General features: G+C 41.1%; 1 protein-coding gene and 1 pseudogene across 4 annotated transcripts; one reads left to right on the top strand and one right to left on the bottom strand.

Moving 5' to 3' along the window:
* Positions 1 to 678: 678 nt before the first annotated feature.
* On the top strand, positions 679 to 11,309 carry LOC308395041 (lysosomal alpha-mannosidase-like; annotated as a pseudogene). The gene is made up of 20 exons (XR_013974796.1): positions 679 to 789; positions 1,551 to 1,653; positions 2,648 to 2,818; positions 2,895 to 3,078; positions 3,515 to 3,647; positions 3,753 to 3,898; positions 4,432 to 4,631; positions 4,762 to 4,881; positions 5,378 to 5,456; positions 5,786 to 5,895; positions 6,061 to 6,219; positions 6,780 to 7,111; positions 7,316 to 7,434; positions 7,899 to 8,000; positions 8,193 to 8,280; positions 8,391 to 8,471; positions 8,577 to 8,801; positions 9,426 to 9,575; positions 9,717 to 9,819; positions 10,847 to 11,309. The product of XR_013974796.1 is annotated as a lysosomal alpha-mannosidase-like (transcript).
* A 49-nt stretch (positions 11,310 to 11,358) lies between these two features.
* Positions 11,359 to 23,168, bottom strand: LOC308395233 (uncharacterized protein; the record flags this gene model as incomplete). Of its 3 annotated transcripts, XM_080879995.1 has the most annotated exons (6): positions 23,061 to 23,131; positions 22,766 to 22,839; positions 21,824 to 22,119; positions 21,592 to 21,676; positions 12,403 to 12,517; positions 11,359 to 11,590 (listed from the first exon to the last, which is right to left on the bottom strand). In XM_080879995.1, exons 3-6 carry the CDS (start codon positions 21,896 to 21,898, stop codon positions 11,359 to 11,361), a joined length of 507 nt encoding a protein of 168 aa, XP_080736121.1. In that variant the 5' UTR covers positions 21,899 to 22,119; positions 22,766 to 22,839; positions 23,061 to 23,131. The 3 variants fall into 3 exon arrangements, with proteins under 3 accessions (XP_080736121.1, XP_080736120.1, XP_080736122.1); XM_080879994.1 differs by lacking the exon at positions 22,766 to 22,839 and having other exon boundaries at positions 23,061 to 23,168; XM_080879996.1 differs by lacking the exons at positions 11,359 to 11,590; positions 12,403 to 12,517; positions 22,766 to 22,839 and adding an exon at positions 15,852 to 18,715 and having other exon boundaries at positions 23,061 to 23,168.
* Between the last annotated feature and the right edge of the window lie 2,706 nt (positions 23,169 to 25,874).

The following is a 25,874-nucleotide window of genomic DNA, read 5'->3' as shown; positions in this document are numbered from 1 at the left end:
CATTGAGAAATGGAGGGCTCTCCCTGTTTGCATGATGAGTCGCATAAATGCAATCAAAATGGTTTCTCTCCCTAAATTCTTATGTCTGTTTTTAAACGTACCTATCTTTTTGAATAAGCAATTTTTCAAATGATCGAGTCAGTAGTATTACCATTTGTTTGGGGCTATAAAAATCATAGGATATCAAAAGTTCATCTATCTAAGTCTAAACTTGAGGGTGGATTTGGTCTGCCATGTTTTTAGTTTTATTATTGGGCTGCAAATGCTAGAACTCTTGCTTAGTGTCAGGAAGGGTACAAAAAGGTCATGTCTGCAAATTAATTGATATATATTTAACTAACTTAATTTTTACCTTTCTTTGTTTATTATCACTGTTCTGTTTATTATCATATAAACAGTACAGTGATTACATACATTATATACAGTGATATATATATATAAAAAAAATACATATCTATATATATATATATATATATATATATATATATATATATATATATATATATATATATATATATATATATATATGTGTGTGTGTGTGTGTGTGTGTGTGTGTGTGTGTCCAGAAGAGCGCATTCCGCGGTTTGTCGCTTACTTTTCCCCAGTGCCTTCAAGTCAGATGCGGTAGACAGGGTGACGGTCACGTGACCCACCTCAACATAAACAGATGTCACATGATTTTCGGGTTGTTTTCCAACATGGCGGGCAGCTCTCCTGTTTATCCTCAGCGTGGTTTTAAGTTTTCCTCTCGGCGAGAAGAAAATAGACGTTCCAACCTGCGGATACGAGGTTAGCTACTTTATGTCGCGCTTTTGTATTTTATTTACATGTGTTAGGGTTAAGGTACATGTCAAAAAGCTCAGTGGAGCTGTTAGCGCTACTTTCTGTTTCACTCACATGACTGTGCTCACATACATTGAAGTGCTGGTGTTGTGCCAAAAAAGTGCCCGCCTGCCAAAAACTGATTTCCAATGTCTACCTGTGTTTTTATGTGTAATATCTTTACCTATGTTGGCAAATAGACTTCGGTCAACAGGCTTTACAAAGGGGCTAGATATAACATTTTAAAGTTACATCTTTTTCAACTCTGTCTTATTGCACTTACATTACAACCAATTCCATCATTTTTTTCCACTTAAAATATGTTTACAGAACTATTGTTAGATGTCTTTCAATATCTGCTGTCCTCTTGGCCAGATTCTTCTTTAAAACACGTTTTTAATGTCAACAAGCTTCTTTTAACTGCATAAATAAAGGATATATAAAAGTCACTGCCAAAAACTGATTGCAGCTTCTACTTTGTTACAGGAATGTTGTTTGTGGCTCAAGATGACTTGTATCATTCATGAGGGATACATTTGATATAGGTTTCACATATTATAGACTAACAAGTTATGTATAGAAGTTTAAATGCGAGCAATCCTTTTTTGGTAAATACCAGAAATCAGTTTTTGGCAGACGATCACTTTTTGGAGTGAATATTTGTCGACATTATGACTCTTCCGACAGAGCAGTACAGCTGTATTCATAGAGTGTGTGTCTGTGTGCAGTCATGTCATGCCACCAAGCCGGGCATGTTGAATGTCCACCTGATCCCGCACACACATGATGACGTTGGCTGGCTCAAGACTGTGGACCAGTACTACTATGGAGGTCAGTGTGACACATACAGAAAAAACACTGTGAAGCTATTAGCCAACCTCCTGCTCTGTGTTTACTCTCACACTCGCACAAGAGACCAAGGAAGACAACAGAGGGGCAGCTGTGCCACTGTCCCAGAAAGAGCTGAGGAGAGTCCCAGATGAGGGCTCACTCAGCAGCTGCGGAGCAGAAGCCAGGGGGAGTTGCAGTGACGCGCCCGGGAGCTCCGCCGGCAGCCAGCTGCGCCAGAGTGACCGAGCCCCAGGCCGAGAGGCCGAGGGCACCCCACCCCCGAAGTGGCCCGAGCTACTGTTGAAATGTATCAGAAGACGATATTAAAACACCTTTGTTTCATTTTATACTCTGTCGTGTATTTCACGCTGCCTCATAATGTACTGTTTACTGCAACAGTTTACTTCTTCATTGCTTTAGAGTTTTATGCTTTTAGTGCAATTGATTGTCGAGCTTGCTTATTTTAATGTCACATGTTGTTTATAGTAAGTTGTAAGGCCAGGTGTTGTGCAGGTGACCATCATCTGGTGGTGGTCAGAGGGCCCGGTGGCGCCAGTGTCCGGCAGCCTCGCCTCTGTCAGTGTGCCCCAGGGCAGCTGTGGCTACAATGTAGCTTGCCATCGCCAGTGTGTGAATGTGTGTGTGAATGGGTGAATGACTGAATGTAGTGTGAAGCGCTTTGGGGTCCTTAGGGACTAGAAAAGCGCTATACAAATGCAGGCCATTTACCATTATTTACCATCTGATATTGATTTCCAGTCTGGGTTAATATGTAAGCAGAACTCATCTGCACTGAGGGTGGTTTGTTTGGGCATATGCATGAATGCAGATGAGCACATATACTTTCTTGCTGTTAAGATACGTTAGTGCAAATAAATATTTTTCAAACTGTGACACACAGCAACTAAATTCTGACCACTTCTTGAAGCATTGACTTCTGTGTTACAAAATAATGTCTCTTTTGTCCTAAATCTGTGCACATTTGTGTGCGTAGATCGTAATGACATCCAGCATGCTGGTCAGTACATCCTGGACTCAGTTGTGGATCAGTTGTTGAAGAATCAAGACAGGAGGTTCATCTATGTGGAGACGGCCTTTTTCTACCGCTGGTGGAAGAGTCAGAGCTCCAGCGTGCAGCAGACAGTCAAACAGCTGGTTAATGAAGGTAAATACCCATTCAGTACTATACAGCTGCGTTAAGTGTTTCAGTGCATCCTTACCAAAAGCTGCTCCTCCCGCAGGCCGTCTGGAATTTGTGAATGGTGGTTGGTGTATGAGCGACGAGGCTGCCATACACTACAGCGCCGTCATTGACCAGATGACCATTGGTCTGAGGTTCCTTAATGAGACTTTGGCCGTCCCCGCGTCACCTGGCACATCGACCCCTTTGGCCACGCCTGGGAACACGCCTCCATGTTTGCACAGGTAGCATAGCTCTTTATGTTTATTCTTCGAGTTTTGCACGAGTCACACTTCAGAATTGCTCAGCTCATTCACTGTCACACTTTCAAACGTTGGCCATGTTTAATATCAGCAGTATAGGGCAGAATAGAAGGATGAGCATAATTGGTCACCTTAAGGAAGGCCTGATTTCTAGTGAGACTTAAAATGGGAGAATTTATCAGTTAAAGAAGAGAGTTGAGGCTAATTAGAGTTAGAAGGTTGCACTCACGTCGAGAAAGACTCTCCGTTTTGTCATTACAAATTTTTGGCTGTATCGTCATTATCAGATTTGCTGCTCTGCAATGAATCAAATGGGCTTATTTCCAGAATGCTGCATTATTACATGAAGGCACAATTTAGTTCACTGGCTTTCCATTTGAATTTCCTTTAACCATTAACTTTCTGTCTTTTGCTGCAGATGGGATTCGATGGCTTCTTCTTTGGTCGTCTAGACTATCAAGACCGGGCTCGCAGGATGAGGAATAAGGAGCAGGAGCTTCTATGGAGAGCCTCCGACAGCCTCACTCCTCCAATGGCTGACCTCTTTACTGGTATGCAAAGTTTCTTTCTTCATCCCTTTATGTTAATGACTTCTGGACTCAGCAACAGGACGGTGTCACATTATTTTTTAACCGTTTGCCCCCGTTAACCAACAGGGATCCTTCCTAATGGCTACAACCCTCCTGAGGGCTTCTGTTGGGACCAGCTCTGCAGTGACCCGCCTATCAGAGACGATCCTGATCTTGAAGACTATAATGTTGATGATGTGGTGGGACGCTTCCTCGTCATCGCCAACAGTCAGGTTGGACACAACTCCACACTGGCGCACAGAGACACTGATTTATCAGTCACGTGGTGTTCTTAACACCGCATGTTTAACTAACACTATGAAAAAAAATGCTCATGTTAAATCAAAAGACATCAAACAACGCTTTCTGATTTAGAAAAAGAGGAAGCAGAAGGGATGCTGTGTATCCCAGCCCATATACAGCTGTGACTAGCTAACATGACATGTAAAATTTCAGTAGGAACCTCTTGTTTCAAGTAATGTCAGCATATCTTCATGCAGGTCCCCATAAATCTTTTCTCAACCTGTCTGGTTTTATTTTATGAACCTGTCATGATCATAATAATAAAGACATCTACAGATAGTGTAATGCAATGTCCTCCTTTAATAATCCACATTCACCACTTTAGCCATCATATAAATGTGCTTTGAATAGTGTGAGGTGTGTGTGATTGAAGAGATGTGTGAATTGTTTAATTTCACTCTTCCCTTTTCTTCCTTTTTGTTTAGTTTAATCTGTTAAGCATTATTTCCTCTTCCTTTTTTAGTCTACGGTCTATAAGACCAACCACATCATCATGACCATGGGCTCAGACTTTCAATATGAGAATGCCAACCTGTGGTACAAGAACCTGGACAAGCTGATCCACTATGTAAATGCCCGGCAGGCAAATGGCAGCAAAGTCAACGTGCTCTACTCTACACCGTCCTGTTACCTGCAGGAGCTGCACCGAGCAAACCTCACCTGGTACTGTGAACTTTAAAGGGGCAGGATAATGTTTTCTTGTTCTAGCAGCACTGTTGGTGTTAAACTCTATTGTAAAAAGTGTCGTCTTTTGCATTTTAATGTCAGCTAAATCCATTGGTTTTCTATCCAGGCCATTGAAGACAGATGATTTCTTCCCCTATGCAGACGACGCTCATGATTTCTGGACGGCTACTTTACAAGCAGACCAGCGCTGAAGCGATATGAGAGGATCAGCAACAGCAACCTGCAGGTACTCTGAGATTTACTTTGTGCGGGGCGATTTTACAGTGTGCTCGGCATTACACTTTGTGTCGACGACATCACAACATTCAAACTTCTGCTTTTCTAGAATTACCTCTGTAACTGTAAGTCCTGTCCCACTACTTTAGAGCTTTCAGAAAAATTTAATTGTTTTAGTGTAGATGGTAGTTAGCATGCTAACATTCAAACTTTAAGAATGTTAGCATGACATATGCTAGATAAGTATAACATTGTCACATTACACTAACAAGCTTTAAATTTTGTTCTGTGAAAACAAAGTTTATCTAACTCTTAACATGAACTGTAAGCAAATAAATGCTAATATATAGCATGAAGCACACTGTTAGCTGGCACTTAATAAAGCTATCACTGGTATCCTGCGTCTATAGAACTACCTTAAGATGTGGAAATATAGGTTTAATGGTGGAAAATTTATACCTGTGTGACTTTTTAAATTGTGTTTACATTTTTTTCCCTCTTAATAGACTTGTAACCAGCTGGAGGTATTTGGTGGTCCAGCTTCCAGGAAAGGACCCTTTGGGGAAGGTGAAAGCCAGACCATGAGTAAGATTTGATTGAATCTTTTTTGTGTCTCCTTAGTGGGTTCTGCATAGGCATACTGTAGGTACTCTGGCTTCCTGCCACAGTCTAAAGATTTACGTATTAGGTTAACATGTAATAGCATGACCATAAATGGTTGACTGTCTTCAAGTGCTACTCCTGTGATGGACCTGTCCAGGATGTAGGAGAGCTGGGATGGGCTCCAGCCTCCCCACAACAGTGAATTGGTGAACCGGTAGAGAATATGGATACCCTTTAAAAGTTGTATTTGTGTTACTAAGACCAATTGGATGTCAGACAAGAGATTGAGTGACGGCTGCTTTCATTGGTAGAGAAAGCCATGGCTGTGGCTCAGCACCATGACGCTGTGTCGGGCACAGAAAAGCAACACGTAGCAAATGACTACGCCAGGAAGCTTGCTAACGGCTGGCAACACTGTCGGGTACTCCAGGCTTCACAGTACATTATCTTACCCAACAGAAGTTACTTGTGCTAAATTTGTCATTTTCTGTACAGGAAAATATATTATCATGTCTTTAGCAGAAAGTGTTCTTCAGTCCAAACTTTCTTGCACAGGTTTCTTGTCTAACTGTTGTCTCTCTTTCAGGTTTTAGTCAGTAACAGTCTGGCTGCTCTCAACGGCTTGTCTGCTGAGCGAATCTACTGTGATAACCTCAACGGCCTTCATGATGTGATGTTCTTCTACTTCCCTGGCCGCTGTGTCTGTTGTAGCGTCCTGATGACACTCAGTTTGTGCTCCAGTGGATGATGAGAGTCAAACCTTACATACTCACCCGTGAGCATTTGTTTACAATGTCCCCCTTTACTGGTGTAAATCTCACAGTCTAAGAAGGCTAACCTGCCATAACCTCCCAGGTGAACCTAATGTGATGGTCCACCCAGTTAATGTGATCAGTGAAACCTGCGGTCAGCTGAAACGGAAGAAGTCACTTGGATGAGTGACGAAATGTTTCTCCCACTGAAAACTCTACGTCCAGATGAACAGAATTAATTTTTAAAAGTTCCTTACCTGGATGACTGAGGATGCATCAAGACATTTGAACAGCAAGTGGGTAGAGTCACAGCTGCATGCCCGAGTCACTATCCTGTCTGAAAGTGAGCATTTAAAATCTGAAGGTTTGGCTCATAAGTCTTACTTGTACATGTACTGATCCTGTCATTTAAACCATGTTTAACAACCATCCACCGGTAACATAATAAAAAACCCCACAATATGTCATCTTAAATGTAATTCTGAACACTCTGACCCTCTGAGATTTATCCTCGGAACAAACAGTGTATTCAAGGTGTACAGCCTAAAAAACCTGGGCTACAGTTATTGTAAATACATTCTGTGTAATTACAGATAAGACTGAATGCTCACGCTGCCTTTCTCTCGCTTGTCTTTTTGTCTGTCATTCAGTTCTCAATGTGTACAACCCTCTCGCTCGGCCCGTCACTTGGCCCGTCAGGCTGCCGGTCAATGGAACAGCGTACAGCGTGTCAGATGCTAGTGGCAAAGCGGTGGACTGCCAGGTCAGTATGTGTGCCAGCAGCAAGTATGAGAGAGCAGGCAGCCTTCTGGAGCCTACATCTTCAGACCCAACTCTTCCACACCTTTCGTCATCAGCCGGACGGCCAAGACGGAGATCATTAAGGTAGAGATGTTTGCTCGTATCCAGACGTAGATTCCTCATAGCAAAGCTTTGTTTTTACACTGTTATTCAGTTTACTTCTAAATTATAGGCTGCTGTCATTTTATATGTGTGGGTGTCAGAATGAACATGCCAACATGTTTTACCTCCCTGTTTAGAGGCTAATATGCAGCGTCTAATTTTGTACTGCAATGCTCTCATCCTCAGACGTCAGTGGTGCAGGAGGTGAGGCAGTGGTTTGCTCCCTGGGTGTCTCAGGTGGTTCGTCTCTATGCTGACAGCAGAGCTCTGGAGCTCGAGTGGACTGTGGGACCTGTGCCGATAGAGTGAGTTTAACACGTGCACACTACATATGTAATGGAGATGTTTTTAGAGATAAGTGGTTGTTGAAATTTCTGTTCTCTTCAACCTTTCTAAAAGCTCAGTGCCTTAATGTCAACTGATCTTTCAGGGGAGAAAAACCTCATATGGGGCAATATTGTAGCAGAGCTTTGCCCTTCTAAATATTTCCTCATATCATAGCAAGTGATTGGCTTAGATCGCCGTTATCTTTTTCCCCATGTCAGATTATAAATTCATGGAAAGAGGGAATTTTAGACCATAAGATTCCATGCACACCCACTGGGGAATAGATTTAGCTCATAATTTCAGGTCTATTTTAGCCATTTATTTATTTTTTTATTTGTGAGCGAGAGAAATAAATTCAAGGAAAAGTGAGGAATCTTTGCCAAAATGCTCCCCACACCACCCACCTTTAACCCACGTCACACTTGCTGTCTTGACCTTTCAGTGACAGCCTGGGGAAGGAGGTGATCACTCGTCTGGACACCAGCATCAAAACCTCTGAATATTTCTACACTGATTCCAACGGCAGAGAAGTTCTGCAGAGGAAGTAAGAGTTTGCTTTTTGTTTTTTGATGATGGAAAATGCATTTTAACCTTTTAAAGTTGTTGCAGTTGTTTTGGATGGTATTTTACAGATTATATACAAAGTAAGACAGCTGTACAGTTATGTGATAGTTTTACATTAAAAGAATCCAATTCTGTACACTTAGTGTGTGTGTGTCCCGTCCCCCCCAAACAGGAAAGACTTCTGGCCCACCTGGAACCTGAAACAGTCAGAGCCCATTGCTGGAAACTACTACCCAATCAACTCTCGTGCTTATATCAAGGTTTGTGTGTTTGTTAGCTTCCATTTGGAGAGACAAGCAACAAAGAGCATTCACTGTCAGTTCATTGAATTATCACAAGTGATGTTTTCCTTTCACTTGTGTGTCTTCAGGATGATGTGGACCAACTCACTGTGGTAACGGATCGCTCTCAGGGTGGAGGCAGCATCCAGAATGGTTCACTGGAGATCATGGTGAGGCAAAAAGTCGTAGCTCATCACCATTAGCATGTTGACCCCATCTAAGCGCACACAAGGAGTTCTTATTAAAGTCTCTCTATCCAACCTCCTCACCCTCAGCTCCACCACCGGCTGCTCCACTATGATTTCCGCGGTGTTGGTGAACCTGTCAACGAGATCTCTGGCATCTTCCCAGACGGGCTGGTGGTCCGCGGCCGCCTCCTGCTCACCCTCGATCCCCCGCAGACTGCTGCCGACACGCACCGCCCCCTCGCAGAGGGGATGGTGTTGCAGCCGCTGCTTACGTTTACTGATGGAGATCTGAAGCCAAACACTCAGCTGGAGGTATGTAAATGATAAACGGACTGGTACTTGTATAGTGCCTTTCTACTCATTCACCCAATCACATGCACATTCGTACAGTACTTGTACAAATACTGCATGTATTTTAAAGTCATGTTATTAACACACTTCACTAATCGGGTTTCAGAAGTCACGGTGATGTGATCTGTGTTTGAAATATTAGCAGTGCAAGAACCAGCTGGCCTCCATCTTGCAGGTTCCTGTTCAAACACCTTAAACTCCTGTATGTAAGCTTAAGAAAAGCTTTGTACAGTGCTGTGACCTGCACTGTACAAACTGCAGGCTGTTCCTGTGAGAGTCTGCTGCTTGTTTTGAGTCATTGTCTCCAACTGTCTATGCTGCTGGTTATAACCCATTTCTGTCCTGCTGTGTACATATTTGCATTTTTTAGACATGGTTTCACTCGCTCTCAGGGGAACTGAGCTAAGCTGTGTTGCCTTTAGTGGCAACTGCTGCTGACATGTTTTCAGAGCCAGCGATTGGTCGAAATTCATATCAACTTTATGTAGTAATTTTATAGAAAATGTGGTTGGAATACATTAAATAATCTTTTTTTTTTTTTTTTAAAGGCATGGTTTCTGTGAGTGAGGGGTCTTTGTCTTTTAGTTCTCAGGGCTCCTGGCTGCACTGCCCCCTGCTGTCCACCTGCTGACACTCAGTCAGTGGGATGAAGACTCAGTGCTGCTGAGACTGGAGCATCAGTACCAGAGCTCAGAGAGCAAAGTGAGCTCTCAGGCAGTCACAGTCAACCTGCAGGTCAGACATTCAGAAACAATTTAAACCTTGTTACACTCAAAGCGACCGTACAGTCATCTGTCATTCAGTCGTTTCTCGTTTGCAATGCAGTGGAATGTCGTTTTGCTGTAACTAATCCCATCGTCTTTCCTGTCTGTGCAGAAGCTGTTTTCAACTCTGGAGGTTCTGGGTGTGGCTGAGTTGAACCTGTCGGCCAATCAGTGGAAAGATGAAATGAAACGTTTTGACTGGACTCCTGAGAAAGGTACAGGACACCAGTGTTGTGTCAGTTAGTTCACCACTGCAGTTTTGAACGTCACCCTAGATTCAAAGCTGGATGTGTTCTCCAGTCTGACTCGATTTAAACTTGGCTAAATTTCAATGAATGTCGTCTCCTCGGGTGTTTTTTAATATGGATTCCATATTTGAGCTTTGTGCATTTTGGAGGTCGGTGGTAAAATCTCAGAGACCAGGTATGAACTTCTGTGGAAATCACTTTGGTTCGTTGTCAGATCAAAGTGAAAATAATTTAATAGATTAAATGATGCGTGTTCTGTGCGCTCGTAGCTGCAGTTCCAGCTGTGTGAAAGAAATGTAGCAGCAGCAAAATAAAGTATATAAACATTTACACATTTTCTGCATCACCAACTGAATACATTTATAATCCAGTGACAATGAAGTGCACAGTCTGCGCTTCAGTCAGTGTTCTTTTTTTTTTTTTTTAATGTATGGCTTCAATACGAAACTTATTTGCAAACATATACTGCACTTAACATAATTCAGTAATCCGTTATTCTGGCTTTGTAGTACACTGCTCTTCAATCACACTTCCATAGTGAGGATTCCCTGATATTTGCAGATTTTGGCCTTCGTTTACTGTTGTCACAATTTCATTACATTATTTATAATATTTTATATAGTAATATAAAGACTGGCAACATCTGGATTTTTCAACATCTGGCAGGTGACCATGCACTGAAGGAGCGCTGGGCTGATAGAAATCTGCTGATGCCTTTTAAATCTCTGATTGTAGTCATCGACTTAACAGTTTCCCTGCAGGTGCTAATTAAGCCAGCAGGGAGCCATAAAGAGTCATAAACAGATTGATATGCTTCATAATGTAATGTATACTACAAGGTGTTTCTGGAGCTCAACATGTTATTTTGTTCCTTGTGAGGAGACTTGGTTGCTGGTCACTGACCCGTGTCACTGCTGGTGTGTTTAAAGATTAACCAACCAAAAACACTTTGCGTCGTTTGTGGTTGTGCTCACATAATGTGTCTGTTTTCCAGGAGAAAAGCCGCTGCTGAAGACATTTCAAGACCCGTCCACGTGGGAGTGACCTTAAGGCCAATGGAGATCCGAACGTTCCTTCTCAAAGTCAACCTTAGATAGCCAATCACACATGAGATTTTATAGGATGAATTATCGTATATTGACATTCCTGTGGCTTGTTTACGTTGCTGGTTTAATAAAGTGAGGATTTTTAGGGGGAAAAAAGATGAATGAGAAGTTGTATTCACGCTGCCTACGACTTAAAATCGGATCACAGCTGTAGCCCGGACTGACCTGGGCAAAAGTCATTTCAGGATGCCTTCAGTCTTTGATACAGAATGTCTGAATAAGATTGAATTTGTTAAAGCTGCCTTTAACATTTTTGAGAACATTTATATTTGTGGGTTTTTTTTGTGCTGTTGCAGTAACAGAATATCGTCTCCCACAAAGTGATATGTGCAATAAAGTATAATCTTTGCATTTCTGCCATGTTGTGTATACTTAGATTTTTCTACTTACCAAGAAGCAGCTAATAATAAAAATCAATCCTCCTTACTGTCCTGCCCTCGTGTTTGTGCCACAAATCTTGTGTATAATCAGTGAAGCAGCATTTAACTTCTGATAATCTGACATTAGAACAGATGTTGTGCTGTTGCTGCTGCAGACCTTTTCCAGTGACAGTTATCTGTGCCTGCTGTCTCCAGCGTGTCTTCAACCACGCAGCGATGTGAAGCCTCGGATGATCAAAAACGGTTTTTTCCCTGAAAGACAAAAATAAAGAAATACTCATGAAAGCTGTTTGATTCTGATGTAGTAACGTCTGAACAGCCAGCAGTATGTTTTGGCTGTGGCTGCCGAGGCAGCGCTCAGCTTCTCTCTGGCAGGAAACCAGCAGTGTGTGGCGACCTGCCAAAGCAACCTATGGAGAAGACTAATTCGTCAGCACGAGTCTGCCGTTTCATTTTCCGCCCAGGACATCGAGACTTTACGGGACTAATTAGTATTTAGGTAATTGCCTGCCTTTAATTCAGAGGGACTTGTGTGTGCCAACAGTATGATAAAGAACCCGACGTGCTGAAGCGATCCTCACCTGCAGCAACTCCGTCAGCTGCTGCAACAGTAACGATGCTTTCTGCTCTTCCTCTCACTTTACTGTGCTGTGCACAAACATAGTTCTAAATGTTAAGCAGGCAGAAACCCTTTTCACGTACTCCTAGTTTGTGAGAAAATAATTTATTTATGTTTTTTGTTTCTTTTAAACAACAGTCACCTCATGACGTTTTACATGGCAAGGTAAAGATCCTACAGCAATACAGAGAAAACCCCTCTGAGCAGAACCATGCCTGGGGTGGGCAGCCTTTTGCACAGATGGCCTCTTAGCTTTAAATGCCCAGCAGCCACAAGAACAGCATCATTTTGGTCTCCACCAAGTCATTACCAAAATGTTATGCTATGTTCACCAGCTAGTCACCATCTTCACCTTCAGTTGAGTGGGATGCAGGTAAAAGCACTATTTAAGAGTTTTTAATGTAAAAAAAAATGGTGTATTTAGGTTGTGTTTAGTAAATCTGACCTGTTTGAACTTCTTGCAGGGGAAGGTCTTGAGCTGAGAAGAGTCTGTGATCTGGTTCTTTCTCTTGTTCTGGAACTTTTTCCTCTTGTCTTGCAGGTCAGCAGAGATTCCACCACTGAAGGAGAGAACAAATGAGGAGAAAGATTAACAGGAAACCAGAGAAAAGAGAATAAAAAAATAAATAAGTGGAGATGATAGAAGGAGCAACATGTGCAAGAAACAAAGAACACTGGAAGAACATGGACACAGCTTTTTTTTTCTCTCCAAAGAGAAACTCAGGACTACTTTAAGTAACTAAACAAATTCAGGGTATTTAAGGTTTGGGGTTTTTTCCTACGAGGGCAATCTCAAAAGTAAGGTCACCTATCGTTTTAGAAATATTTACATCATTTTAAAGGTTGAAGAATTATTTATTTTTCTACATAATCACCATTTCACTCGCTGCATTTTTGCAGATGCTGTGGCAGTTTTACAATGCCCATGTCGTACCCGCTTGCTGGCGCCACACAATCACCTTCTGGACAAATATTCTTTCAACTTTAGGAACAGGTGGGAGTCACTGTTGGAGGCGTGGTCCTGCTCCTGAAATTCCGATACATAATCTCCAATAACTGGCTAAAAGAGTTCACTTCCAAATTTTAGGTCGTAGGTCTTGGAAAATTCTTATTATTATTATTAACTTGTAATTTAAATTTTGATTGAAAATGTACCGAAAACCACTACTGCCATCTGTATGACTACTTTAAGTGAAAGTGAATTTTAAGATAAAAGTAATGGATTTAATAGATAAAACAAATTGAATTTTCTTTGTGGTCTTGAGTCAGTATCATGAGGTTTGAGTGTGCTCTTGTGGCCTCTGGTGTTTTCATTCCCAGTGCTCACTTTATTATCCATTCATCAGTGGATTCCCATTCATTTTCTATGGTGGTCCTTTTGACCGGGAACACCACAGATGTAACAAGGTTGATTAAAACATACAAAATTCAATGAAAGCGGTGATCATCACGTTTATATGTTCAAGTGCATAGTGTCCAGGATATCATCATCATCATCATCATCGTTTATTGATATAGCACTTTAAAAAATGCGCCAGGCAGACCAAAGTGCTGAACAATACAGAAACAAAGAAAAGCAAAACAGAGTATAAAATAATAAGGAAGGATGTCAGTTTCCCGCCGAGGTAAAAGCCAATCTGGACTTAAAGACCTGCACTGAAGACGCTGGTCTAATATGAAGAGGAAGGTTGTTCCAAAGCATCGGAGCCCAGGATATCATAATACCTTGAGGCAATCACATGTAAAACACAATATTTATGAGTGTTTTAAGTTGTAAATCATTCAGATTTGACCCAAACATGACAGGAAGGCTAGCAATCTAGGGAAACAGAACAAAGGAGCACACAGCATTGAGAGTGGATGTGACAAATGTCAAGCAGCGACTCGGATAATAAACAAACACCTGGTAATGAGGGAAGGAAGTGGCACAAAATACAAAGCAACAGAGACAAGAGACCATTGAAATAAAACAGGAAATGACAAACACAGAGACACAAACACAAACCTAATGACTAAGCAAATAACTAGCATTTAAAATAAGAGAGACTAAAGAAAAGACACTGATAAACAAAAGTCCATAAATGCTGTCAGGAAAAGCAGGACTCAACTGCAGGACTTCTTAATCAAATCAAAGACAGTGAGATTATTTACAAGGTGCAATAAAAACAGTTTCATAATGTGACATCCACATTTGTGTTAATCCCACTCTAACGCCCACACCGGCTCGGACAGTCTCGGTCGTTGTGTCCTTGGACAAGACACTTCACCTACCGCCTACTGGTGATGGCCAGAGGGGCCGATGGCGCGATATGGCAGCCTGGCTTCTGTCAGTCTGCCAAAGGGCAGCTGTGGCTACAACTGTAGCTGCCTCCACCAGTGTGTGAATGTGAGAGTGAATGAATAGTGGAATTGTAAAGTGCTTTGAGGGTCTCCAAAAAGCACTATATAAATGCAATCCATTATCATTATTATTAAACTCTCTCTGCAACTTTACCCCCAAATATTTACAAAGAGGTGTCTGTGCTGTCTTCAAAACTGCTTCACAGGTTTCCTGGACAGAAAGGAGAACATCTTCCAAAGAACAAAACGGTCTTTAACTTGTGAAACAGGGTTTCACCAGTGTTTGTCATACAACAATCCGGTGTTGACTGGTAGAAATAGCAGGTCGGATCGGCGAGGACATACGGACAATGACAAATAGAGAACTAGAAATTAATCCTCTCAAAGCCCAGGGACCATGGCATGGTTTTCCAACAATGTTATTGTTCCATCAGCTTTAATATATGATCCTGAAGCCTACATTTCCGGTCTCGCGTTGACTTCTTTTAACACATTAAGAAGATTACAGATAAGCATTGAAGCAATTAATTTGTATTGATAATTTTTAATAATCAAATTATTTGAACATCAATGGCACTGCTTGCTTGAGAGTAATCAGAATCTCTTGCAACATCGCCTCTTCTTAGAAAGCCATCCTTCTAGGTGTCACTTCTGGTTACAGCGTTTATGGGTCTTTGAGTTTAGTTCCTTTTCTGACTCTGAGTTTATTTATATTTCTGGTTCATGATTTCTTGCCTGTCTCACCTTGTGAGGCTCTGTCATGTCCTGTGCATATGTTTAACCACTCATATCTCTGTTAATTCGATATTCACCTGTCGTGGCAGCTCCCCTCTATGTCATGCTTTTTAATCAGGGCTAGTTTTTAGAGGTCTGGACAGTTAACCCCAAGGGACTGTTAATTTAAAAGACGGGAGTAACCTGTAGGTGCTATTTGCACTAAACTAACTGAATACTCAGAGTTAAGTTATCCTTTTACTGTTTAACAGTGGGTTAAAAAAGTGAATGTCCACAATTTCGACTTTAATTGCAGGAGATTATTTTAAAGCAGTTTTGGAGGAGAAAAGCAAAAGCAGAATCAACAACAACAACAATAATAATAACGATTAGCTTGAGGTTGGAGATGAGCCTGTGTTTTATCTCAGTGTTCCATGTTAAAACCAGTCTAACCACTATATCACCATCTCTCTATTTCTTTTAACACTAATAATTCCATTACATTTTAACATTCAGTCACATATGAAAGGGTTTCACTTCACATTTCATTAAATTCAGATTCATTAGCACACTCACTTTAGCATAATCCCTTTTAATCCAAATACACTTTCCTATTAAAGTTCTGTGTTTCTCAATCACAGTTTACTCAGTACTTTCTTTTTGCTTTTTGCTAAATCATATAGTGTCAAACCCCGCCTCTCATCCTATGACAAAAGGGATATGTTGGAAGAGAATGGATGGATATAGTTTTAAAGTCAGACGTTCAGAGATCAAAGTACCCTGTGTCTGCTCTCATTCCTTTTCTTACACACACACACACACACACACACACACACACACACACACACACACACACACACACACACACACACACACACACACACACACACACACACACACACAGATTCATATTTCTACACGGGCTTTCACTTAGCCCTGAGTTATCCTCTCTGACTACCCATATGTAACTGCTTATTTTTCTGATCAGTATTGAGCATAATTAACTAAAGGTAAAATCACATATAAATCATAATTCTGGGTTTAGCCATTACACACGATTCTTCTCATTCACAATCATGTCAAGATGATAATAGATTGGTGACACAGTTTTTTGTGTGTGCAGACATGTTCCATCATGTCTACATACAAAAAAAAATCTTGACATTACAACAGACATATTCACTATTTAGACTTCATTTCTCTGTTGACGTATTGATCAGACTTCTCAATCATCCAGGTAAGGAAATCCCAAAAAGTGTCATGGCTGGGGCAGCAGTCGTGTTGTGTATCGAGAAAAGGATCCAAAATGCAGGTACTGGCTGGGGTGCGAGTGAAACAAAGAAACAAACAAGTGATAAAGAGGCAAAAACACAGGAAGAGCAGAGCAGGGAGCAAACAAACCTAAACTGAGGGAAACTAAAGAACTAATCTGAAACCAAACGCACTCAGCTCAGTCTCCAGTGTCAGCTGGAGAGATGCGAAATGTGAGTGAGGCATCTTAATATAAAGAACACAAATGAAGTTCTTTAAGAGTAATGAGTTAAGAGTATCTATGAGAGTTAACAGTATCTATCCATCGATACAAAAGTTTTTTGTCCAAAACTTTCAAAGTAATACTTTTTAGGGTTATAGGAGTGATTTTGATTTGACTTTTTTACATGTTTCCTAGATGGTCCAAGGCTTCCCACTGTGTCAGTGAGCCCCTCTGCTGAGATAGTGGAGGGCAGTTCAGTCACTCTGACCTGTAGCAGTGATGCTAACCCAGCAGCTAACTACACCTTGTACAAGGAGGATGGAAATTTACCGAAAGCATTTGGACAGAACTTCACCGTCACCAAGTTCAGACCTGAACACAGTGGGCATTATTACTGTGAAGCCCAGAACAAGCTGGGACGTCATAACTCCACCTTACAGCAGACCATTGTGCCAGGTAATCATTTATATTTACATACTGGATACACTCAGAAAGGAGTGCAGTTAAAAAGTCAGGCACAATCTACATTCATGCACTATGGCTAATTATTGGATGGCACTAGAATTTATAATAACAGATCACCTTCAAAATACCTCAGCACAGATAGAACTGTATTACTACCTAAATGTACACATGTGCAAGTATTTATTTTGCCAAAACGTTTCCCCTTCAGTGTTGTATGGACTCATAGTGTTGCTACAGATAATTAAACCAGAGCTGATTTTAAATACGTTGCTCTTTTGAATCTACACTAATCCATCATCATCATCTTTAAAAGCATATGTTTGTATGGTGTCTGTCCTGTGAGGGCCAAATATCTCAAAATAATCATTAATGAGTTCAGAAAACCAGGCCTGCAACTTGATTTACAAAGATAATTTAAATATATTAAAAATAAAATACTGGCTGCACCTGTAACTGTTCAACTTGCCTGTGTGGTTAAACAGAATATGGCAGGAGTCCCACTGTCTGCTGTCAAGGCTTTCCTTATTCATGTGCTAAAGAGTCCTAAGAATCAACATTGTAACTTATCTATCACGATGACAAGAACCATGTTTATTGCTAATGCTAGTCCTGTTTCCATGCAAAAAGCAGATTGTAACTGATCTCAGAATACTGAAAGCAGAGCCAGTGACATTTTAACCTCCTGTTAAAAACCAGGGATTTATCCATAATGCCCATGTGCACCCAGCCAGATAAAGCTGCAGGCCACTCAGCTTGAAGTGATTTTTAATCGAATGCAGACGAGGCTATGAAATTAAGATGTGCTACAGTTTTTAGTGGAATAAGGGGCGCGCCCAGTTAACCCTGTTTTCAGAGACAATAGCCCACTGCTGCCACTGTAAAGGATGAATGTTTATTGTAGGCTTTTTAATTTACAGTATAAAGTGCATTGAGACAACTGAAATGAGACCTCTAAAAGTTGATTCTGTTCATCTGGACGTAGCGTTTTGTGGGAGAAATGTTTCGTCACTCATCCAAGTGACTTCTTCAGTCTCAGCTGACTGCAGGTTTCCCCAACCTTATAAACAGTACATTTGCATAATGACTGAAACCAGCCCACTCAAGGAACAATGGGCTGGGAGGTCAGTTCTTTAATCTTAATTATGCAAACTCTCATGACCATTCATCAACAACCACTGACCAAAACCCACTGATCAATGGCCATGAATACCATTCACAGAGATTTGGGGAATGGCTACAATCACAGCATTGTAAGATGCTGACAGATGAACCCTTAGGCCCCCTCCTCGATTCAGAGATGGTCTTTTCCTTTTCATGTAAATGTCCTCCTTGACTCCGCGCTCAAACCAGTGTTCCTCCCTGTCCAGGATGTTACATCCTCATCATTGAAAAAGTGTCCACTGGCCTGTAGGTGTAAATAGACTGCAGAGTCCTGGCCTGACGAGGTAGCTCTTCCGTGTTCGCCAGAGGTTGTTTGGTTTCCCCGATGTATAAATCCTTGCAATCCTCCTGGCACTTAACAGCGTACACTATGTTAATCTGTTTGTGTCGGGGGACCCGATCCTTGGGGTGGACCAATTCTTTTTGGCACAGCGTGTTTTGGGATTTACTGTATATCTTTCCCAGGACTTTGTCCACAGAACCAGTGTTGATAGCTCTTGACTCGGTGGACCTCGGGGGATTTTTTTCTGTAAAATATCATTGAGCTCTGTACAGCTGACAACCTCAGTCTCTGCACAGTGAAGAGAGGGTGATTCACCAGGTTCTAGAAAAAAGGGACAATTAGTTCAGCTTAAAGCACTTTTTTAAAAAATGATGCAGATTTGTATTTTATGCAGAAAGAAATAAAATGGTCTGAGCTCACGATTTGTCGATTTATCGATAAAAATTGATTCTGGCTTGGATAACGTGATATCGATTCATTAAAATCCTGAATTGATTTTTTAATATTAATTTATTTTGCCCAAAACGCCAGAATCTCAGGTTAAACCTCACAAAATTTCAAGAACCACCAAACAGCTAAAACAGTAAATGAGAGCAGGTACACGGATTCTACACAAAGACGTAAACACACAGCGCGGACCCGCGGATCAGAATCAGTGAGATGTCGCCTTTCTCACCTGACGGCACGGACATGGTCGGGGCTGAAAGGCGACAGCTCCTGATTCCGATGTTTCGGCGGCTCCGCGCTTTGTGTTTACACCCTTTTTGCGCTGATTCTAAAGCTGTTAGTTTGATCTCTCTCCAAACAATATTGACCGAACCACCTCCAGCTGAACGTCAGCAAGACCAAGGAGCTGGTGGTGGACTTCAGAAGGGGTCAGCACAGAGACTACAAGCCCATCATCATCAATGGAGCTCCAGTGGAGAGGGTGCAGTCCTTCAAGTATCTTGGTGTCCACATCTCCTCAGACCTGACATGGGCTGCCCACATTCAGGTCCAGACCAAAAAGGCTAGGCAGCGCCTGTATCACCTACGACAACTGAGGAAGTTCAGGGTCTCTCCAAAGATCCTCAGGATTTTCTATACAGGCGCTGTGGAGAGCATCCTCACACAGAACATGACATCGTGGTTTGGGAACAGCTGTGTGAAGGACCAAAAAGCTCTCCAGAGAGTGATCCGTACAGCAGAACGCTGCTGCAGGATTGCTCTCCCCCCGCTTCAGGACACCTACACCAGGAGATGCCGGACTAGAGCAGCGCAGATACTGAAGGACCCATCCCATCCTGGCAACAAACTGTTCCAACTTCTGCAATCTGGTAGAAGGTTCCGCATCTTCCGGGCAAGGACAGAGAGACTCAAGAGGAGCTTCTATCCCCAAGCCATCCGTGCCCTAAACACACACACCCGCCCTCTCACATCATCTATAATTGACTGAGACAGGACTCTTCCAGACACTAAACCAAGGCACAATGTACATTTCAAATTCCTTTAATTTTAAATATGTTTATATTGTCTATCCTGTAAAATAGTCAGATGTCTATTCATATTAATGTACAGAATTCACCTGCTTGCTGCTACTACTGCACATTCACCCAGTGTATATACTATATGTGTATATATATATATGTGTATATATATATATGTATATATATATAATGTTCTTCCTCTACACCCCCCAATTTTTGCACATGTCGAGGAGCGTGTCAGGCTACATTTCACTGTGTGTTATACTTGTATAACTATGCATGTGACAAATAAAGAACCTTGAACCTTGAACCAGCAGCAAAAGAAGATCCAAACTAAGCTTCACAAAAACATCGTCATGAATTCACTCTGACTTTTGCTGTTTTGCTTCCACCACACTTCATGCACAGCTCTCTCTCTCTCTCTCTCTCTCTCTCTCTCACACACACACACAGTACACTTCAAGAACAGTTTCCAGTCCAAAAATCTGTTTTCTACATTATTCGCTTGCTTGTTACGCACAAGTCTACCGTTGTTTACAGGCTGTCGGCTGATGTTTTTTTTCCTTTTACTTACTTCCGAAAAGAAAACCTAATTTCTGCTGTTCAATAGGCTTCTGAACAAATGTAAACTTTTTAAAATTATGCAAAATGCTGTGTCTGTAATAAAACCGTTGTAACTTCAGAGGTAATGTTCATGTGTTGATTAATGGTTTTCTTTCGTTTTTGATGTACTGCAGAATATTTTTATAAAATCCCAGGCCAGGAAAATCACCTTCTGTGTTTTATCTTCAGCTACTTCGACACAAAGGCATCTGCTGTGATGCTCACACCTTTGACAAAGTCTTGCGAGTGTCAGCTTCCTTTTTATAGATACAAAAAATATGTAAATGTACTGATCTGAATTATAATATTTCTGACTGTCTGAGGCAAAATTTCCCCGATTTAAATCGAATCTAATTGAATCAAAACGTGGATCGAATTGATTCGGGACCTTGTGAATCTGAATCGATTCTAGAAATCAGTGACGATACCCAGCCCTAGTTACACTGTTCCTGTTATTAACAGCAGGGGGCACTATCAACCACAGACTGAGAGCCAGACACGCTCTGCTGGTGCCTCATTGGCCTCATTTCTACAGAGGAAAGACTCTATAGTGAGAAACAGCTTAGGGGGAAAATGCTGATCTGGAGACGTCTGAGTGTTACAGAGGATATACATAGCACTGTGGTTCAGTGTCACACAATCACAAACAAATACAGCAAAGTACTAAAAAGGGTGCTGCCTCCAAAGATTGCTTTTACTGGTTTGGAGCTTAGGAGGCTTAATAACAACAGGCATGAATGAAGACAGATCAGAACAGCTGTTTGATCACAGCATCCAGTACCAACACAATCATCCACACTCAAGAGCCTGTTGGCTTCAGAGTCAGCAGCTGAATGTCTAAAATATCAAATGTCATTTTTGGTCCATCAGCTACAGCATGAACTGCTTAAAGTGAGAAGCAGCCTAAAGCCCGACAGATTCATCTTTCCAGACTGAAAAAATCTCAGAGTGAACCGAGTGTTGCGTTTTCAGTGTGATCTCACAAAGTCAAGTCGCTTTAATGATGTTCTGTCCTGTCTTCCTCTATCAAAAGCACACAAACACTATAAAACATTGTTTCTGTGCTTTGGGTTTTTGTTTTCTACACAGAGGTATAGTACGACTAGACCCTAAAGGCAGGCTGCTCACCTACAACGAGCTCATGAACATCTTTCCAATGGAGCTCGCTGCCCTTCTCGTGGATGAGGGTCACTGTCATCCTCCGCTGGATCCCCTGCAGCAAACATAACAGGAGCTCAGGATCACAGTGAGCACAGCTAGAGAAACATTACGCTTTAAAATAAGATATTCAACTGTGTACAAAGGAAGCAGTTACCACTGTGTGAGTAATAAGGAAACAACATGTGCACCAATCCTGTACCTGGTGCAGCAGGTAGGTACCATGACAGGGCAGGCCTCCACTGTGATCCACGATGGCTGGGATGTACCTGTGCATGGAGGGAGGAGGTGACACAACATCCCAACTTATAATGTTCTTCCTGGAGATAATTTTTATGGTTCCTTTAAAGCTTGTGCGTGAATATAACACTCCAGGTGGATAGTCACTCTCCAGTGGGCTCCAGCTCGCTGATCTCAAACCAGACCAGCAGGTCGTACTTGCTGACACACACTGACCCAGGTTGGATTTGGTGTTGGTGTTCAACTTGGTGGCTGCAACTGACACACACACACAGCTCAACGTTAACAACTGGGAATTTGTCTGAATTTAAGAGAAGATGAATAAAAGTGAGGAGTATTTACTTCATGCTTTGGGTGACTAAATGGAGGATGGATAGGTGACATGAAAACACTACTGACCCTTTATACTGAGCCAATAGCTCACACACTTCTATTAAATCTGTCTGTAGAGCCAGTAATCACAGAGGATAGATACTGGAAGCAAACTGAAATGTTAGGAGGAACTAAATCACACATTACAACACCAATGGCAGCACCCTGCTGTCTCACACATCAGGATCATGGTCCTGTTGAAACGGGCTAATCGCTAAAGCTCACAGTTGCATTCGTCTATACTCAATATGATCGAAAAAACAATTTTAACAAACAATTAAAAAAAGAACAAGTAAAAGATCTACTATAGCCAAAAGAAGGCCATTTACAGACTATAGCGCTGTGAAAAAGTATTTGCCTCCTTTCTGATTTCCTATCTTATTCCATATTTGTCACACTTACACGTTTCAGATCAATCCATTTATAACATTAGACAACAATGTCTAATATTAAACGGCAGTTTTCAAGGGCAAAAAGCTATCCAAACATACACGGTCCTATATGAAAAAGTAATCTCAATGAAAACCGATACCTTGTGTGTCACCTCTGACACCAACAACTGCAGCAAGCGTTTGGTGCTAGAGGTCACATTTGGACTCTGGACCTCTGTGGAGTGTGCACATGATCTCATTACTGTCTAAAAATCCAAGGAGTGCATAACCATTGAAAAATACACAGTAACAGGTGTGCAGCAACAAGCCGCTAACACAGTGTGTGTATGCTAGCGGCTAATCTAGCAAACAAATGAACAGAGTGCTTTTAGGTGTTGCACAAGGATACGATGATAAGCTGTGTGTCTTTTTTTGTAATGACCTGCTTGAATTTACCTTAATCCAAGGAGTGGTCAGTGTGGGGAAATCTGCCATGAGCAGATAAAGTGGATGAGTGGGACTAGGTAGGTGTGCCGAAAAGAGGCAACAAAGCTGAAGCTGAAGAGTGTGCTGAGAACATAGTGGCGCCGCCAGCAGGTTTCCGGTGTTGTGCCAAAAAGTGATTGCCTGCCAAAAAGTGATTTCCAATGTTTCCGTGTATTTTTTATGTGTAATATCTTTACGTATGTTGGTAAATAGACTTCGGTGAACAGCGTTTACAAAGGGGTTATATATAGAATTAAAAGATTATCTGTTTTTTCAAGTATCTTTATAACTCTGTGTTATTGTACTCACATTATAACCAATCCGGTCCTTTTCCCCCATTTACAATATTTTTACAGAACTATTGTAATATTTGCTGCCATTTCTGCTGTCTTACTCTTACAAAAGACATTTTTAATGTTAATGAGATTTTTTTTAACTGCATAAATAAAGGTTCTATAAAAGTCGCTGCCAAAAACTGATTGCGGCTTCTACCTTGTTACACGAATGTTGTTTGTGGCTCAATATGACTTTGTGTCATCCATGAGGGATGCATTTGACATATGTTTCACATATTATAGGCCAACAAGTTACTTATAGCAGTTTAAATACGAGCAATCAGTTTTTGGCAAATACCGGAAATCAGTTTTTGGCAGACAATCACTTTTTGGCACAACAAGACTTTGGCAGTAACACCTACAACATTGGCAGTCCCATTTTGTGAAAGCCAATAAAAAATAGCTAGGTTTCCTTGTGTCATTTGTGTGGAACAATACTGCACAAGAAGCTAAATAGATTTAGAAAAACGAAAAAAAAATTGTTGAAGAACAAAAGATAAATGTCCTTTTTTTTATAGCATTAACTGGCCGGCTGTGTGGTGCGCAGCGTTAAGAGGCCAGCATTCAGACCCCAGAGTTTAACGACCAAGTTCGAGTCTCTGACGGTTCGTCTGCTACTGCAGGGTAGGCCGAGCGAAAGACGAAGCTCCGGGCTCCTCCTTTTTTTCGCTTTTTTAAATTCACATTTATTTCGATTTATTTAGATTTCAAGCCACAAGTAAAAGCTCAGGGAAACACTTTTAAGGTACCCTATATATGTCCTTTCACATCTTATCACTTCATACAGTGGGCCAGTCTACACCTGCTACTTCCTGCACAAGCTTTTATCACACACGACCCACTGTTTACAGGTAAGAAATCCAGCAAACATCTGCCTGCTACACAGGTGAAAATAGAGCAACAGGACCGCTGAGTCTTTCATTTTATTTATTTTCTGCTGTGTTTCACTTGCATTTATTTGAAAGACTGAGTGTAAACACAAACACAAAAAAATATTTTATGTGCTGGAATGTGCAGAAAATAGGTTTAAATGTTAAACAAATTTCTTCTAGTCAGAATGTTGCATATCATTAAATTTTTGCTTGATGCATAAAGTTAAAAGATTAAAACTAATAAAACAAGTTTTAAAAACAGACTTTTCCATTTGATTACATTTTGTATGATGGATTATGCAGAAAAAGTAGAATTGGGCTGAAAGATCTATCGTTTTATCACCTATTCAGGTTGTAAATCATGTTTTTAAAAAGTAACTAAGTAATTAATTACTTTTGAAAATAAGTAATCAGTAACAAAACGGGATTACTTTTTGGGGGAAGTAATCAGTAATAGTTACTGGTTTACTTTTTTCAAGTAATTTGACCAATACTGCTAGTTAAGTTACTACCATAGTTAATACAGTTACGGGTAACATGACAGTGCTAACCCATAACCCCGAACTCTGTAATACTGTAAATGATGAGTGATTTAAGTTAACACTAAACATTAAACAGTGTCTCCTGAACCAATAGTTATGCAATTTGGGGCAAGTCCAAAATAAATGAGTGAGAGAGGCTTCTCCAAGTTTACAACGATCATATGTGGGACTAATAGAAGGAAAAATGATGGCGTTTTTGTTGCTGAAGACAGCAAAATGTCTGCATTTGTTGACACTTTACAGAAGGCAGTGAAAAATGCAAGTTTAGGTGATTTTGTTTTTCATTTTGGTTAATTTGACATAATAGTTTTTACTATAGTAACCAAACGACTGTCTTCTGCAAGATGACTACTGTTAAATTAGAGTAAATGGAAAATCTTGTCATTTACTTTATAATTCTTGCTATTTTTTTATATTTGTTACATGTCATAGACATGGGGAAAAGGCACATGTGGGGATTCCCAGTGGACAGCAGCACGAGAGACTTCAAGGAAGGCCTCCAAACTGGATGAAGAGGAGATGGAGGTCGCTGTGTGTCGACATGGATTAATGTGTCTTTTGTGTCACTTTCACTTCAGGGACGGCAAACTGTGGTGTATTTCAGGAACGGTTACATGCCTGACAACTACACTTCTGAACAGGTCCAACTTTTGATTTGCACTCAGAATGACTACATCAAAGAGTTTAGTTAAAAACACTAAAATGAAACCTGCAGACTTGCTTAAAGTGATTCGTATTCATGAGAAACTGGAGCGTCATTATCATTGAGTTTATTTCTTTCCCTGCTAAGCAACACCAAGTCTAGCCCTGATTGGCTGATATAAGTGACCACAGACCTGTCGCTGTGTCAGTTTGAATGGGTGATTAGAGACCAGCACATGTTTGTTGCTGCTCCATGTTTTCTGCAACATTGTGTGTAGTTACTGCAGCTGTGTGTGCATTCTGCTGGCAGGAACAGGAAACAAGTGAAAGAAAACTGGCGAGCATCCTGGAAGGAAAACTTAATCGGACATAACAAGTTAAAACAGTTTGCAA

The sequence above is a fragment of the Rhamphochromis sp. 'chilingali' genome (assembly GCF_963969265.1).
Source record: "Rhamphochromis sp. 'chilingali' genome assembly, chromosome: 4".
In the NCBI taxonomy this organism is placed as follows: Eukaryota; Metazoa; Chordata; class Actinopteri; order Cichliformes; family Cichlidae; genus Rhamphochromis; species Rhamphochromis sp. 'chilingali'.
This window is presented reverse-complemented; position numbering and strand designations above follow the sequence as displayed.